The sequence below is a fragment of the Humulus lupulus genome, chromosome 7 (genome assembly GCF_963169125.1).
Source record: "Humulus lupulus chromosome 7, drHumLupu1.1, whole genome shotgun sequence".
Lineage (NCBI taxonomy): Eukaryota > Viridiplantae > Streptophyta > Magnoliopsida > Rosales > Cannabaceae > Humulus > Humulus lupulus.
In genome coordinates, this window is record NC_084799.1 from 184,226,474 (window position 1) to 184,244,169 (window position 17,696).

Consider the following 17,696-nt stretch of genomic DNA (forward strand, 5'->3'; position numbering starts at 1 on the left):
TTTGCGAGCCCTTACTGAATCAACATTTTCGAATGGATCTAAGACTTCACATGATTAAAAATAGTTAATAAAAAATTATCAGAATGCGATAATATATAAATTTCTATCCTATCTTTGGTAATCAAATCACCAAAGAAAAGCAACAAAAATGAAATATTTTCCTTATCCTAACTATTTTATGATGTCTTATAAAGTTTTATGATATCCCAATAAATTATGATGTTTTATAATATCTTATACAAAAATATTTAAGATTATATATTATTTAATAGTTTATGTTGTACTTAATAACTATGTTATTGTACGTAGTTATATTATTAATACTATTTTCATTTCAATTATTATATAATTAAGTATTGATTCACTGTTAATTATTTATTATTAAATTTTGTACTTTCTTTAAAAACTATTTTTTTTTGGATGATGTTTTTTTTTTCTATTGGTTTATCTCATTTTAAAATAATGAAATGCTTATTATAGATTTATATTTATATTATCATAATTATTAATAATTTTATATTTTTTATAACTTAATTTAATTCTTAATGTATTTCTTAATTTATCTATTTAATAATGATAAACTAAAAATTTAATAATTATTTTCATAATTCGTTAGTTGCTTTTTAATTATCAAACTTATTTTTTCTTTTAAATATTATATTTAGGAATATTTTTTTTTCAAAGTTAGTTTATCAATTTTTTATTTCTTGAACATTAATTCATTTTTTTTATTAATTACTAATAGTTTTATTTACTATTGTATTTTTGGTAATTTTTTAGTTACTAATTTTTTTAATAATGTTATTTTCTACAAACTTATTTGTTCACTTAATTTAATTTTTTCCTATTATTATTAAGTAATTATTTTATATTTTAATGTTTATTTATAAAAATCATTAAACTAAATTATTTTATTACTAAATGTGTTAATTTTTCTAAGTCATAACCACTGCATCTTAACCTACCCAAAATTTTTAAACCATGTTTACCGCACAAAATAATTCTAAGAACATCCCAAACAACATTCATAGATAATAAATTAATTATATAAAACTTAATTTCTTTTTAAAAAATAAACAACATGAATCTTTTCCTAACAATATCATTTTTTTTCCTAACAAGTCATTTTTTTTTTAAAAAAAAAACAGATTTAATTTGTTAATGTGGCTGTTCTTGTTTAATCAAAATAACTAAATAAAATTATATATATATATATTAAACATACAAAACCATTTAAATAATTATATATTGTTAAACTGTATACAATAAAACTTCTATATAAGAATAACTTTGAGACTAAACGAATTGTATTCAAATTGAGAGATTATAACTCAATAGATCAAAAGTATCAACTAACTACAATAACAATAAAAACTCCCAAATAACTATTACATATTTATAAGTAAGTTAAGTAATTCAAATGTAGAATAAATCATTGATTTTCTCATTTGTGTACAAATAAATGCCATAATATATATTTATTTGACTATATATAATTATTACTATATAGATGTATCATTTCTTAATGCGGGACTTAAAAAACGTATTATTACATTTAAGAGGTTATTCTTATTTATAACTGGTCCAAATTAAGACCAATTTTTTTTATAATAAAATAGATGCTATTCTTATATAGAGGTTATCGTATATATAAATACAATAGGGGGAGGGGGGTTGGGGAGTCTCTGCTAGCAGTTCGGGAGGGTACAGGAGTTGTTGGAATCCGTTACTTCGTTGGAACACACAAAAAAGAGAAATATAGTGAGACAGTAAGGGAAATTAAAAAAAAATCACTACAAGAAAAAACATTTACCATAACTCTCGAAAAGTGTTATCAAATGCAGTTTATAATACTTTAGCAAGTGTTAAGTCTGCCCATGTTATTAAAAATCTTGTCATTTGATTACATTTTATTAAATAAACTATTATAATGTTGTTTTGGTGTTATACATTGTCAATAGTAGCATTATCTAGATATTATGATTCTTTATATTAAGTATATATATTTTTTCATTTAATTACATTTTCAAGATGTAATCTAATTATCTTTAATCATATTTTCAAGATGTAATCTTATTATCTTTAATCACATTTTCAAGATGTACCCTTATTATCTTTAATTATATTTTCAAGATGTAATTTAATTATTTTTAATCACATTTTCAAGATGTAATCTAATTATCTTTAATTACATTTTCAAGATGTAATCTTATTATCTTTAATTATTTTTTCAAGATGTAATATAATTATATTTAATTACATTTTATTGATAAAGTACTCTATTATTTGTCCCAATAATGTAATTGGAATTTGATAAAATCCAATGTATTTTTTTGTATCAACCAAAATATCCAATACATGTGTCCCAAAGAAAAGTTTTCAAGTGTAAAATACCATAATAAAAGTCCATTCTTAGAAAGAGTATGTCTAATGAGTCTAATAAAAGGCAAATTATAATATTTGTCCAATACTTTCTCTTTATCAATTGCAAGCATCAAAGTCTCGTGTCGCTATCTTCATCACCTAGATAACATAGAGAAAAAAATCAATAAGAAAACAAAACTCATATGTTATCTTCTTAACCAGTAAGCATAACAACAGATTGTTATTTAAAAAAAAAATCGGTAGCATAACAACAATTTTTTGATAAATCCTATATTTTGAAACCTGTAATTAAATCTCAGATATTCCCAGAACAGTTCAAAAGCAATAACACTTCCAACACTTTCTTCAATACAAGTTATCCCTAAAGTTGGCCTCCACAAAAATGCACCAGACTCTCTTGCAAAATCAACACCAACTTTCATGGCAAATGATCCTATTGCCTGCTAAAGGATACCCAAATTTTATCAATAAAATCCACAAAAATGCATCAGTCTCTACAAAATATTTTGCACCTTCCTTATACTCATTTGAAGCTCTAGAATGACATGTGAAATCACACTTATATATCTATCAATAAAATCCTAAGTATATACATAAGAATTTACTAAATGCCTCTAAAGGATACTCAAGCTTTATACATCATAAAAGATTCAATAGATTTATCCTTCTATAATCAACACATTATATGTTAATGCATCATATTATATAAGAGTAATGATATGTGCACTAAAAATATGCTCCCAAACATTACACACAGTGACATGTCACTGCTTTTTAAAACAGTAGGTCTCAATTTTAATAAATGTGATTGGCTAAACTAAACTGTCACATCACTGTGTGTAATGTTTGAGTGTATATTTTGAGTGCACATATCATTACTCATTATATAAATGTATGTAAATAGAATAATGACCTACCGGTGGTACTCCAAAACATTTATCTAACCCTCAACACATACAAACAAAGGCAGGTGAAAAACTAGCCCCAAACAAAGGCACTAAAAACAGAGCAAGTAAGCTATTCAAAGAAAGATGTCACTTAATACTTTTAATTGCTAACAGATGAGTGGAGGGACTTCTTTGCAAAATCAGAAGCTAAAAGAAAACTGGGTAACCTTCTTCTTAACACCACTTTCCATTGTTTTTGTTTTTCTTAAATAGTTTGATGTACTAAAATTTTGCTCTGCTGTCGTTGGTGTTTGTGACAGAGAATAACACAAGCTAAGAAGGGGAAAAAGTGAGGAATGATATCTTATCCAAGTTGAAAGAAGAAGAGTTCTTTTGGGAGTTTTTTTGAATAATTTTCCAGGAGATTCTCCCTGTATCCTAGATTTTATTTTCTTTTGTTTTACTTTGTTAAGATCACTGCCATATTCCTCTGAATTGGCGAAATTGACCCCCATGATGGGGCTTCTAAGATATGTAACAATCTTTCATTGAGAAATCATTGTGGTTCAATTTTCATACTAACATCAAAATCACTAAATTGGACAACCAGCAACTGAAATAAGGTTTAATTAAATACAACATATTAAATATATTATAGTGACACTTGATAAAATTATTAGGGGGAATGTTGTAATGCTGACTCCCCCAATAACCAGTGACTGTCACTTTTTTGTTTTGTTTTGATTGGTTCAATTTTCCATTAGAAGAAGAAAAAGACATGTCAAGAGGGACTGCAGACACAGCAAAAGAACATTGTATGTATGGTTCGGGCATTGACTTTCTGTTTAATGGACTTAAATTTCAATGTCTTTCTTATATCTATTTTTTTTATTCATAAAAGTTGTAAAAAAAAGTGCTTTCTTTCCTTTTCACTCAAATTTAAGTATTGGGTTTTTGTTTTTGTGTGTGAACTTAGAAAGAGGTTGGCCAGAACTTGAAGTTAAAAGACCTGTGAGCGTGTTAGTATGTAGGGGCCAGAAATTGACAGTTGGGTGATTTGTTTAAGTTTTTGACATTAAAAAAATGTTTAAATAACAATGGAAATTGTGGGCTCCATTGCTTCTTATTCACTCTCTTTTAAGTACATAAATAGTAAATGTTCAAAACTCAAACATTAAATCGATCTGTATATTGCCTTGATACTTTTCTGAGGCAAATTAAAAGCATTGCCTTTTCTTTCTTTCAAATTTTATTAGACTGAGAATGGTATTAGATGATTTAGTTCCATTAAGTTAGGTTTTTCTTGGTAAAGGTTGATGCTCTACCTACCATCTGCTCATTTTACTTAAATGATTTTCTGAGTTTGTTTCTTGCCTTATCTGATTAGTTTATTATGTGCTATACCAGTAAATTTTTAGCAAGTTCACTAATGATTTTTTATTTTATTTAATATATACATATGGTTTATTTTTATAGTTGGTCCCTATATATGCTGTAGTATGAGTTTAAATTGATAGCTATATTAGGAATAACATCAAAATTACAAATTCAATGTAATAGTTTGGATCATTTGATGCAAACAGTCCACGCATGTATAGAAAAAATGTAGAAAAGGCAAGGAGCACCAAATGCTGAGCCATAATACAACGAATTGTGTGTCATGTAGATACCTAAGACAATATAAGAATACTTTCTATTGTAATATTAGGTATCAGTTTAGCTTCTTGGGCATTCCAGTGATAGAAAAAGTAGGTACAAATTCATTAACAAGTAAAAAACACCTAAAACCAAACAAAACAATCTTCTATTAGCAGCACATTCATTTATTTTGCAATTCTTTTATATAAAAAAAGGGGTTAAAATCCACTAAAGGACACCAAAATTCAGTGAATCACAGCTCAAAAGACTACAAATCTTCATATATATTATAAAGTATTGCTCTTAATATTGAACCAAGAAAGATAGTAGGTGGTGATTACTTTAAATCTATCAAAATCCCCAAGGTGAAATGCTATATTCTTACCGATCGACTATCTTCCAAACGAAAAGCTCACAACCCCTTCAATCAACCTCGACCACAGTTGAGTTCCACGATTCAAGAATATGCACAACCCCAGCGATAATTAAATACTTGATTGAGAAAGAGAGGCTATGTGACTGTTTGAATTAGCTAGCTGACAACCTCTCTAGTTTTAATTCTCTCTGTATTATCTCAATCAGAAACAAATATATGTATATAAATATATATTAATTATACTCAAAACACTTTCTCGATATTAATGTGAAATCTGAAAAGAAAAAAAAAGTACACAAGAGACTAACGATTTCGTAAGTTACCTGGGTCTTGCTTTAGCTGTGAGAGGGAGAGAGAATCGATTTTAGAGCAGGCGTGATGGAGAGAGAGTCGATAGACTCTGTGTGTGAGAGAGAGGGAGCGATGGAGAGGCAGAAACAAGGTGAGAGGGAGAGAGAGGAAGCCAAGTGTTTTTTTCATTTGACTTTTTCTAATCTCACTTTCATTTTTATTTTTGTAAAATTGCTGGGTTGTTTTTTTTATTAGGATTTATTAATATCATTTCTAAAATTACGTAATATTTTAATGTAATATATAAGAAAAATTGTTGTAGTGAATTAAACAAATATATATGTAAAATTCCATTGTTATATCAATTAAAATTTGATTTTTGAAGACAAAGCCGATCCAATTGGATACATGGTATGTGTAGATGTAAAAAAAAAACCAAAATAAAAAAAAGTCACCTCAAATGAAATGTTATGAGTCTTTAAAGTTTATATCGAATTGCATTAAATTTCTATCAACTTTGTCTTCAAAAATCAAGTTTTGATAGAACTATCTACTTGTATTGAACTTTTTACATCAAAACTTATTTTTTGAAAAAATGAAATCGATTCAAAATCAATGAAATATGATGGTTAAACAAAAATTGGATTTTGAGACAAAGCGGATGCAAGTTTGATGCAATTAATTAAATAAAGACTTTGAAGAGTCACAACTTTTCAATTAGTTATATGTGGAAATTATTGTTTTTTAAATTTTGGTAGGCTTTTTGAGATCTACACACGTCATGCATCAAATTGCATAGAATTGGCATCAAAATTAGGGGAGGACAGAAAATATCCGATCCAATAAAAACCGACCCATCCAATAAAAACCGACCGCTAAAAATTGGATGTCCAATTACTATTGGATCGGATCGGATGTAATTTTTAAAAATCCAAATTGGATCGGTCGGTTGTTGGATGATCATCCGACATCTAATAAAAACCGACCGAACCGATCCAATTTCCATCCAATTACATCCAATACCTATGTTTCCATCCAATTTACATCCAATCCAAATTATTAAGACTTATGTTTTTAATTTTATATTAGATTTGTGTTGTAAACTTCTAAATCATTACAATTAAATATTTTTATTATTTGGATGAGTAATTAGTGTTTTTATAATTGAAATAATATATTTTTTTTTAAAAAAATCAGCCTAAATAAAAGTTTTAAAAGATCGGATGGATCCGATCTGATCCAACGGATAACTAATGGATGCATCCAATGGATGGAACCGAACCGATCCAATCATCCATTGGATCGGATCGGATCGAATCGGTTGGTTCAAGATGATTGGATCGGATCGGTTCCAAAAATCCAACATCCAATTGGATGATTGGATCGGATTGGATGGGCTTAAAAACATTGGATGTCATCCAATGAACACCATAGAATTTGTCTTCAAAAATCAAGTCTTAATGGAACCACGGAATTGTATCGAATTTACATTCAAAATTGGATCCAATGTTTTCGAAATTCAACCGATTTTTAGATTTGAAAAAAATTACAAACAAAACAAAAATATCTTATATGAAAGTGTTCAAAACGTATAAATCTTGTCATGAGTTTAGGTTTTGAATCATTAAAAATGTAATAGTTTTTTTTTTTTTTTTGTGATCAGCCATTGTGTAGAAGCCAAGAGAATTAGAGAGGAGAAATAAGAGATGGAGCGGAAACCAAGAGAGAAATATGAGGGAATGAGAGTCTTCGATAATATTGCTAGTGTTTGATTTTTTTTTTGGGTGCAAGGAATGCTCGGTTGACGGTGCAAGGGAGGGAGAATAAGAAAAAAAAAAAAAAAGAAGAGGAATAGTATTAGCGAATGGGTAGTTTGGATGGTTTCAGAATCATTAACATATCTTTCAAACTTTAATATTAGTGGGCATATTTTCTGTATCATAGGTAATGTTGATGCATATAAGCTCAAATTTCCTTTTAATAATCAAATAAATAAAAAATAGGAAAGTTATTGGAAGAACTATATTTAATAGAATAATTATACGAACAGTGGCTCTCTGTTTTAATCAATGTAATTGACTAAGCTGACTGTATATTTTGGGACACATACTATTATTAAGTGTAGTCCTTTATTCAATTAAAAAAATATATAATTAAATGAAAATATTCAAACTATAAACTCTTTAATTATATTTTAAAAAAAAGTTATTTTTTGTAATGTAGAAGAGTAGTTTGAAATTTACGTTCACAATGCATTATGAACAAGAAAGTTAATGGTTCCGCCAAAATCCAAATGTCCTGAAATGATTACGAACTCGTAAAGCTTATTACACATGTTGGAACTAAGCATTTAAAAGAGGCTGTCCACTCTCTCTTCCTTCAGTCTCTTCGGATATTGTGCCAAGTTCCGGCTCTGGATCTTCTGGATATTATTTCTTTCTCTGTATATGCATTATATATATATTTATGGATACTATACCCAACCATTCTTATACAAAGCTTGGAGAAAGAGATAGACATGGCAGTGCCTGCGTTTAATCGTTGGTTAGTGAACAAGTTTCCAAATGTGCTGGCAAACGTCGTTGAAGCTAAAGGGGAGAACTTAGATACAAGCTTACCGAACCCAAATGGGATTGAGTTCGATAACCTTTATCTTGACTTGAATAACATTATTCACCCCTGTTTTCATCCTGAAGATGATGAAGAAGAAGTATATATATACTACCCACTTATTATTTTCCGGCACATATTATATATATACCCTTTGTTAACTTAGTTCCTTTCTATATTGCTTTTATGTTACGGTAGCTTCCTCCTCCAATAACTTTTGAAGAAGTCTTCGAGAACATATTCAAATACATTGATCGAGTCTTCAACATCGTTAGACCTCGGAAACTTTTATACATGGCCATCGGTCAGTGAATTATACCTTTACGTACGCTTTATTGAAGAACAAAAAAATGAACTAACTTTTTGGTTTCTCATGATCGAAGTATAAGTTTTTTATTAAAAAATGTTGAAAATATATACTTCCATTGTGTCCTTGTGTAGATGGAGTTGCTCCAAGAGCTAAGAGGAAACAGCAACGAGCTAGGCGTTTTCGTAATGCGAAAGACAAAGCAATTGCTGTGAGTTTTTCTCTCAATTAATTTTTAAATATTTTTTTTTTGCTTTTATTTTATTACTTCAATAAGTTTTGTTTTTTGTTGACATTTTAGGAAGAGGAAGAACTTAGAGTGAAGAGACAGTTTGAAATGGAAGGTAAACAAGTACTTCCAAAGCAGGAATCTGAGCTATCTGATTCTAACATAATCATTCCTGGAACAAAGTTCATGCAAGACTTGTCAAAAGCACTTAATAACTATATTAAGTCTCGGTTAAGTAGCGATTTGGGGTGGAGGGATATCAAGGTATGTAATCACGAGTTGACAAATATAAAAAATAATAAAAATGAACTGTCGTTAGTTTTTGGTATGTTACTGCTATAAAGCTCACTCTTGGTCGTGTCTTTAATTTCATAAGGTGATTCTTTCTGATGCCAATGTTCCTGGGGAAGGAGAACACAAAATCATGTCGTTCATACGGCAGCAGCGTAAACTTCCTTCTTACAATCCCAACACTCGTCACTGCTTATACGGACTGGTACAAAATGATTATTTCTATTCTAATCTCTCATATCATTTATATATATATATATACACACACACACACATTTATATAAGTTCTTATTTCCTATACTTTTGCAATGACGTTATGCATGCAGGACGCGGATCTCATTATGCTGGCATTGGCTGTCCATGAAGTTCATTTTTCATTATTGAGAGAGGTTCAAATATGTGAAAACTAATCAGTCTTGGTGGGAATTGTTCATTGTTTTGGAGTAGAAGTAGTGCATATAATATCTTTATAACTAAAGTAGGAAAATTAGTATGATAGCTAGCTATGTTGTGATTTTGTTGATCTTCACGTTGATGAAAAAGTTTACAGAATGAAAAATGTTAGTAATTTTAGAAAATTAAATTCTCAAACAACGTCAAGTTGATCATTTTTAACTTTTTAAAAAAAATAATTCAACTTGTTTGGATTTTTTTGCCCCATCTTCATAGGATGTGCTTGTTGAAGAGCAGCATGGCCATTTGAGTTATAAACCATTTCCTGATACACAAACAAAGTCATCTTCACTTCGATGTAGAGGACGATGGTTTCCAAATGTATCAAAGTTAGAAGAAAAAGACAGTTACTCCATTGTTAGAGTGAAGCATTATCAGGTGTGGTTATTATTTTTTATTAAATATTATTTCAGCTATATTATGACTTCTGCCTCATTTATTTTTATAATCTGATTCTCAGTTTCTGCATGTTTGGATATTGAGGGAATATTTGGAGCTTGACCTGCAAATTTCTGATCCTCCTGAGAGCTTTAAGTTCGATATTGAGCGGATAGTAGATGACTTTATATTCATGTGTTTCTTTGTTGGAAATGATTTTCTTCCTCGCACACCCTCTTTGTCAATTCATGAGGTTCACTATTGGCTTTTTCAATATATATTCTAGTAGTACTATATGTTATTCAATTCAAAACGACATAGTTACATGTTTATTAAAAGGGTTTTTTTTATTCATTTATTACTTCTAACAGGGTGCAATTGATTTGTTGATGACTGTTTACAAGAAAGAGATGAAAAATATTGGTGACTATCTTGTTGATATGCTCCTGGTAAATTCCAACCTCAATGAAATTGGTTGTATTTTTTTAGCAATAAACTCCCATGTTCTTAAATATCCAATGATCACTACTACTTTATATGTGCAAAATCAGGCGGAGGACAAGAAAGCGGAGTTTATCAAATTATCTAGAGTTGAGAAGTTCATTCTCTTGGTTGGTACATTTGAAGAGAAAATTTTCAAGAAAAGATCAGAACTATGGGAACGAAAGCTTAAACATCTTTGCGCACATGCTGTAAGTTTCTTAAGGATGAAATATAACACCATGTAAAACTATATGGATGCCCATCTTCACACTATTTTTTCTCTCCAGGTACATGATGAGGATTATAATAATTCCTGTAAGGCTGAAAGTAACAATTCCAATAATTCTGCAATTGTGTCATTGGAAAGTAAATCTTGTGACTATTCGGAGGTTAGTAATTAATTTTCATTTCTTTTTTCCTTTTCACCTTTTTTTAAAGATAGTATTTTCTGGATATTATATTTATATATAATTTGCATTGATATGCAGATGGTCAATAATACAAAGGAATTGAAGCAAACAGTGAAAGATAACCTTAGCAGGAAATCCAATTTGTTTCAAAATGGAGATATTGTTGACAAGGTATAAACTTCCTCCATATCTGAAAGTTCAGTAAGTAGTATAATATATTTTGTTTTGTGCATTCTTTGGAGAATGGTTAAAACTGGTTTACTTTGTTTCTGTTACAGGTGAAACTTGGTTCTCCTGGTTATAAAGAGAGATATTATAGAGAGAAGTTTTTTGCATATAATGCAGATGAGATTGAAAGTACAAGGAAAAAATTAGTAAGTCTAGTTAAATTGTCATCATATTTCACTGGTACAACATATGCTAGTACAGTACATCCATAGTTACTTTGTTATACTAAATGTACTATAAACCAATTTAATTTCAACATATTATTTTCTCTCCATCATTTGTTAATTCCATCTTCCATATATTTTTAGGTAAGAGACTATACTGAAGGATTAATTTGGGTACTTTTGTACTATTTTTCTGAAACTCCATCGTGGACTTGGTAAGACATTTTCTGTGAAGGACAACTATACTATATTGTAATCTATACTCTGAATGCTAATTAATTAAGAACATGTTGTCAATTTGGAAAAATATATCTGCAGGTTCTATCCCTATCACTATGGACCGTTTGTTTCCGACTTCAAGGGCATATCCCAGGTCAAAGAAAATTTTGTAAAAGGTGTTCCATTTAAACCGTTTGATCATCAATTGAGTATCCTGCCCCCAAGGAGGTAAATCCGTGCATTGCTATTATTGGTTTCAGTGATGTGAAAATACATTTCAAAACTAGACAACATTGCAATATAGTAAACAAAAATGTTTTCTTCTTTGTAGTGCTCATGTACTTCCCGTTGCGTATCAGACACTAATGAATGATGATAGCCCTATTATTGATCTTTTCCCAAATGGTATGGTCTAATATTTCATTTGATAAGTTGTTTCCAATTCGATTGTGTCATTAGCGTTTTCTTTTGCTTGAAAAGTTATTGACTTAAATGTTGTTCTGCGTTTAGATGTCGAGATTGATGTGGATGGAAATTGTTTTACATGGCAGGTCTGCTAATTCTTTTCTGTCAATTTAGAGAATCAACTTTATGAGATTACATTTTCTTTTTAATTAATAGCCATGACAAAGTTTAATGTCTCATGTTCTGTTCATTAGGGAGTTTGTAAGCTTCCGTTGATAGATGAAAGTCGCCTTCTTTCTGAAACTGTGAAATTAGTGAAGGATCTTGGGGTAGGAAAGTACATTTGAAATGAAACTTTGATGTTATGTTTTATGGTATGATAGTTTAAATACTGTTTCTTAAATTATGTCGCATAATTCAGGTTGAAGAAAGTGAGAGGAACATGGTGAAATGTGATCAGCTACTAGTGCGATCCACACACAAGGTAGGATCACACATCCTTTCGGTTTATAGACAGCGCAATGAGATCACAGAAGGCACTAGTTTGAGGTAAAAATATGAATGTTCTTCTGTCAAATATATTTGTTATGAACATTCCATAACCTTACTTTGTAATTTGGTAGGGGTGCAAATACGTCATGATTCTTATTGGTAATGTGGTTAGCTCTTATCTCATAATTTTCTCTGTTCTTCTTAGTGAAGTAATTGGCGGTTCTTTACGGCTTAGCCACAAGTACATTGTTATGGATAATGAAGAAGTTCATGACAGCAATAAAGACTTTGTCCTGTAAGCTGAAAGAGATAAACATAAATTTGGTTTTCTTTTTTTGCTGCCATGTCCTGTCGAACTAGTCCTTATAATTGTTTTTTTTCTCTTGTAGATGTGCTGATTATGAGCCACCCAATTGTGGTGCACACATTCCTCGCCTACTTGATGGTGTAAAACTACCAGAAAAGGTATCAGTAGAGCTAATATGGTACCATCAGTTTCGTCTTCTATTGCTTATTAATTTGACACGTGTTTGTAGATAATTAGAGAAGAAGACCTTGAAGACACAGAACTATGGCATGAATATTGTGGAATGAAACAAGACAAGAGGTTCTCAAATAAAATTCTTACATTCTCAATACAACTATGTTAGTTGGTAAACACAGCTAATAGTGTGTGTCATCTGCAGATACAACATGAACATTCAGGACAGGTTTAGAAAAGTGAGCATCAATAGTGAATACATGCACAATGGTTCTGGATCTTCTGGATGGAGATCAGCTGGAAGAGGAATGGCGAGAACCGAGTACAATGGATCTTTAGTCATGCATAACCGTCAAAGATCTGCATCTCATGATCACGTCGTGTACAAAAGTTGTGATACTGGATGGGGTAATTCGAAAGCTCATAACATCAATGCTATAAGATCGAGCAGCGAAAAGGGAAATTTCCATAATGATCAAGCCAGTTCTCTTCAAACATCTGGTTCATGTGAGAAGTGGAAGAAAGTAACAACACCATGGGCGACTCCGTTGACCCAACCTAACAGAATTGGTCAGCCAAGGAATGGAAATGTCTGGCAGTCAAGCCAGAATATTTCCCGGTCTGATGTTAGTAACAATTGGCGCCATGGTTCATGGAAAACCAGTGATAACCGCTCCATGAAAGCCAAGGAGTAAGGCCAAAAATTTCATCATGGTTAACAATATTTATCGTAGTTGAATTGAAGGCTTGCACACAGTGGTGAACAAAACAAGTCAATATTTTAGAAGCAAATGTGTGCTTTAGAGAACAGAACTTTTGTTTTTCTTTTGCAGGGTCTAAATTATCTGAAACTGAATATATTGGCTGATTTAAGCATGTTCTAGCTCACTTTTCTCGTGTGTTGTCTGTATAAGATGTGAAATAATAGAAATTCCTCAAACATATCTTCTAGACACTTGGTTCATTTATTTGACTACATCTTCTTGAAGACATTTTATTCCATCATTTAACTAGAAAGAAATAAGGCTCAAACATTCAATCGCCACTCTATAATTTATATAAATGTAAATATACATATTTATGGCGGTTATTTTACTTAATCAATAAATATTTGACTGGGTTAAAAGTTGAAAGTGAAAAACAACTGAGTTAAGCATGCTGTGAAGGTATCGCCTGACATATACTATTTAATAGCTTAGAAGAAATAATGAGAGCTTCATTTTTATTAATTGATTTACAACAGTCAATATATACATAAGAGTAAAACTGACTAGCGATATTATTGGTTTAGTTACAACAAAGTTAATTTTAAAATACTTTGAACTGGTAAACATCCAAAATATAGATGGACTTCTTGAAAGCAGTCCAATCTTGTGTCGAATTGGAAGGACTGGTCGTGAGAGAGGATTTGTAAGAGCATCAGCGAGCTGATCATTGGAGGATACACGTGCAACCCGAAAGAACCATTTTGAACTTCCTCCCTAAAATGAAAATCAATGGCAACATGTTTCATCCTTGAGTGAAAAACTAGATTAGAATATAACTGAGTTGCTCCCACACTACCACAATAAATAACTTGATAATTAGGCATTCCAATATGCAGGTTTGTCAACAGTGAACATATCCAAGTGTGCTTTGTTGCTGTATCAGCAACGGAATGGTACTCAGCCTTGGTGGAAGATCGGGCTATGGTGCATTGTTTCTTCGAATTTCCGGACATTAAGTTTCGAACAAGATATACCAAGTATGCACTGGTTGATGAAAATGCATGTATACTGGTGAAAGAATTATGATTTAGCTGAATATCCTCATTAACAATGCCTGCCAAATAGCGAAGGAGTTGCTTGACACAATTCCTGATAACTAAGAGATATTGGAGATTGCCCAACGTAGCACGGTACTTAGTGGCATCATTTAGTGGATACCAGATTGTGATTTCAACTGTCCAGTGGTTGGAAGATGAATGAGTACTGATTTAGCTTCTTTCATGTTGGCTCGACTTAACAACTCCAGTATGTATCTTCTTTGAGACAAGATCAACCCTTGGTCATTCGGCACTGAAAAGCAAAGAGAAGCGATGATAACAGATGTTGGCAGTGTGACCAACCTTGCCACAGATCTGACAAGAGGGTCAGGAATGATTGGATTTCTGGGCATTGAGTGTAGGAGAATGAGAGGAATGGGTTGGTCGAGGTCCAAGGACACCAGAGAAGGAATGAGGTACGGGCGGTCTAGGGAAAAAGTGATTTGGAGATTGGGATTGTTGATTTTGAGGATGAGAGAAATGATTTGGGAAGGGTCTCTCGGTATTGGCATTGGGATTTTGGTATTGGTGTTTGGCAAACTTTTTCCCAGTGTGGAGCTGAGAAAAATTAGCTTGAAGGGAGCTCGGAATATCCTCAATGGCATTTCTTTCTATTCTATAGTCAAAACTAAGCAATAGACTATACACGGTTTCCATCGATGGTTTATCAAATCTGTTGAGAATACTGGTAACATATGCATCATACATTGGACCCAAACCTCCGAGAAAATACACTAGCTGGTCTTTCGGTGATACCGTTTCTCCGATGGCTGCAAGGCGATTGCAATAACCCTTGAGGCGCTGAATGTATTGAGCTGATGTGAGACATGCCTTTCTGATTGTTTGAAGTTTGCCACGGATTTCAGTGATGCGCGCCATAGAAGAGGATGAGTAGATTTCTTCCAATCCTGCCCAGATTTCTTGTGCTGTTCGGAAGTTCACAATTTCGCCAAGCATCAGTTCTGTGAGAGATGAATAAAACTAGGACATGATCAGTCGGTTGTACCTATTCCAAGAGGTATATTCAGGATTTAAGGTAGTGGGTTCGTCTGGAAGGAATTTGGAGGGACAGGGATGAGTTCCATCAAGAAATGCATCAAGGTCGTGGGCCATTACCACGTTGAGAAGTTGATTCTTCCATATGAGATAGTTTTTCTCATCAAGCTTCACAGTAAAGGTTTGATTCATTGAAGGAATGGTAAGATTATTTTGGGTATTTTGAGAGGGAGCTACATTAGTATTTATGGTTTGTGGGAGATGCTCATTTCGGCCAGAGGAGACTTGGGATGATTCTTGTTTGAGCCATAGATTTGATACCATGAAAAGCAGAGAGAAGTAGAGAGAAGTAGAGAGAATTGAGAGAAATTGTTGTATTGAATATTCAGCTAAAAAATATTTACAATTACATGAGTTTGGTTTTATACTCAATAGTGAGGGAATGTCAGTGTGACACCTGTACATTAGGTAATAGTCTATCTAAAATATTTACAACATACTAATTAATATGTTAGTGATTAATACTACTTATCAGGCACAACTTCACTGCCTCGAAAATATGCTAGTTTTCCAAGATCTTTGAGAGAGAATTGCTTGGAATAGAGCTATAAACTTAACAATGATCTAGAGATACTTGTCTCCTATGATGATAATAAGATCATCAACATACACAATAAGATATATAATATCGGTTCCATCATTATATACAAACAATGTTGTATCAGCCATAAATTTTTTGAACCCAAATTGAATAAGAAAGGAGCATAGTTTATTTTACCAGGCGCGTGTAGCTTGCTTTAGGCTGTAGATTGCCTTTTGAAGCTTCCAAACATAGGTTGGTTAGTCACCATCAATAAATCCTCGTGGTTGGGCCATATATACATCCTCATACAAGTGTCCTTGAAGGAATGCATTATTTATGTCAAATTGGCGTAGCTCCCATCCATGTCTAACTACAATGCTTAAAATAATGCGAATAGTTGTTGACTTTACAATTGGAATGAAAGTATCATGTAAATCAACCCCTAGTCTTTGATGGAATCCTTTGGCTACCAAGCGAGATTTGTACCTGTCAACAGAGCTATCAAAATTTCTTTTTATTAAAAAAATCCATTTATAACAAACAAAATTATGAGTGGAAGATGGTGAAATAAAAAAGATTCCATGTCCCATTCTTAACTAAAGCATTAAACTTATCAGACTTTACTTGCCTCCACTTGGAGTCTTTTAATTCTTGTCACCATAGTATGTTCAATTGCATCTACTTTGGCAAGTTGAGCATGGAGATTCATTCAGCGAACAAGTTTATGAATATTATTTTTGGATCTAGTGACTATGGTTTGAGTGGGTGGTATTGATAGTTGTTATGTAGTGAGTGTCGTGTCTTGGTCTGCACAAGGTTGTATTTGAGGATATTTAGCCGCAGATGACATAGCGAGTGGTAGTGTAGTTGTGGCAATTGGTATTGTAAGGAAGGAGGAAACCAGGTGGTTATTGTGTTTGATTGGGGAATCGATTCTTGTGGTTCTTGGTGAACAAATGGGAGTATAGACAGTACAAAATTGACATGTCTAGATAGGTACACTTTGGAGGAGCTTGTACCAAGACACAAAAACACACTCTCACTCGTTGAATAACTAAGAAACACATATGGTTTCGAATTGGACTCTTGTTTGTGACCTGGATTAGGTTTGAGCCACAGGTAGCAAAGACACCCAAAATTTATGAGTTTGTTGTAATAGGGTTCTCCTTTAAAAAAATTCTTATGGGAAGAGTGTTGGAGGGTTGGTGTGGGCATCCTATCTATAAGGTATGTAGTGGTGGTATATGCATATGTCCAATATTATAAAGGTATTGATGCATGGGGCAAGATTGCAAGACCTATTCTAACAACATGCAAAGGGAAATGCTTAGACATACCATTGTGTTCTGGGGTGTGTGGAGGAATGGTGAGATGAGAAATTCTATTTGTTGAAAGAACATTTGTTAGGGCATTAAATTCTCCACCGTTGTTAGAGTACAAGGTTTTGGTAGGTTTTTCAAATTATTTTTCAACAATGGCCTTGTATCTTATAAAGATTTCTTTGGCATCAAATTTGTTTTTCGATGGGTGAAACCAAACATATTTTATGTAGTGATCTGCGAAAATAACATATTATTTGTATCCAT

General features: G+C 31.9%; 1 protein-coding gene and 1 long non-coding RNA gene across 3 annotated transcripts; one reads left to right on the top strand and one right to left on the bottom strand.

The window, feature by feature from the left end:
- Positions 1-2,295: 2,295 nt before the first annotated feature.
- Positions 2,296-5,793, bottom strand: LOC133788920 (uncharacterized). Of its 2 annotated transcripts, XR_009873415.1 has the most exons (4): positions 5,610-5,793; positions 5,296-5,474; positions 2,668-2,828; positions 2,296-2,523 (listed from the first exon to the last, which is right to left on the bottom strand). It is a non-coding gene; the product is annotated as an uncharacterized LOC133788920 (long non-coding RNA). The 2 variants fall into 2 exon arrangements; XR_009873414.1 differs by lacking the exon at positions 2,668-2,828 and having other exon boundaries at positions 5,610-5,786.
- A 2,302-nt stretch (positions 5,794-8,095) lies between these two features.
- LOC133792437 (5'-3' exoribonuclease 3-like) lies at positions 8,096-14,520 on the top strand. Its single transcript, XM_062230344.1, has 24 exons — positions 8,096-8,287; positions 8,386-8,491; positions 8,629-8,705; positions 8,796-8,987; positions 9,100-9,219; positions 9,341-9,403; positions 9,684-9,845; positions 9,928-10,098; positions 10,217-10,294; positions 10,397-10,537; positions 10,616-10,717; positions 10,817-10,909; positions 11,017-11,112; positions 11,275-11,345; positions 11,449-11,577; positions 11,681-11,754; positions 11,860-11,900; positions 12,009-12,083; positions 12,176-12,303; positions 12,419-12,541; positions 12,636-12,711; positions 12,783-12,853; positions 12,933-13,418; positions 14,331-14,520. The coding sequence occupies exons 1-24, from the start codon at positions 8,096-8,098 to the stop codon at positions 14,518-14,520; spliced, it is 3,057 nt and encodes a 1,018-aa protein (XP_062086328.1).
- Positions 14,521-17,696: the final 3,176 nt, after the last annotated feature.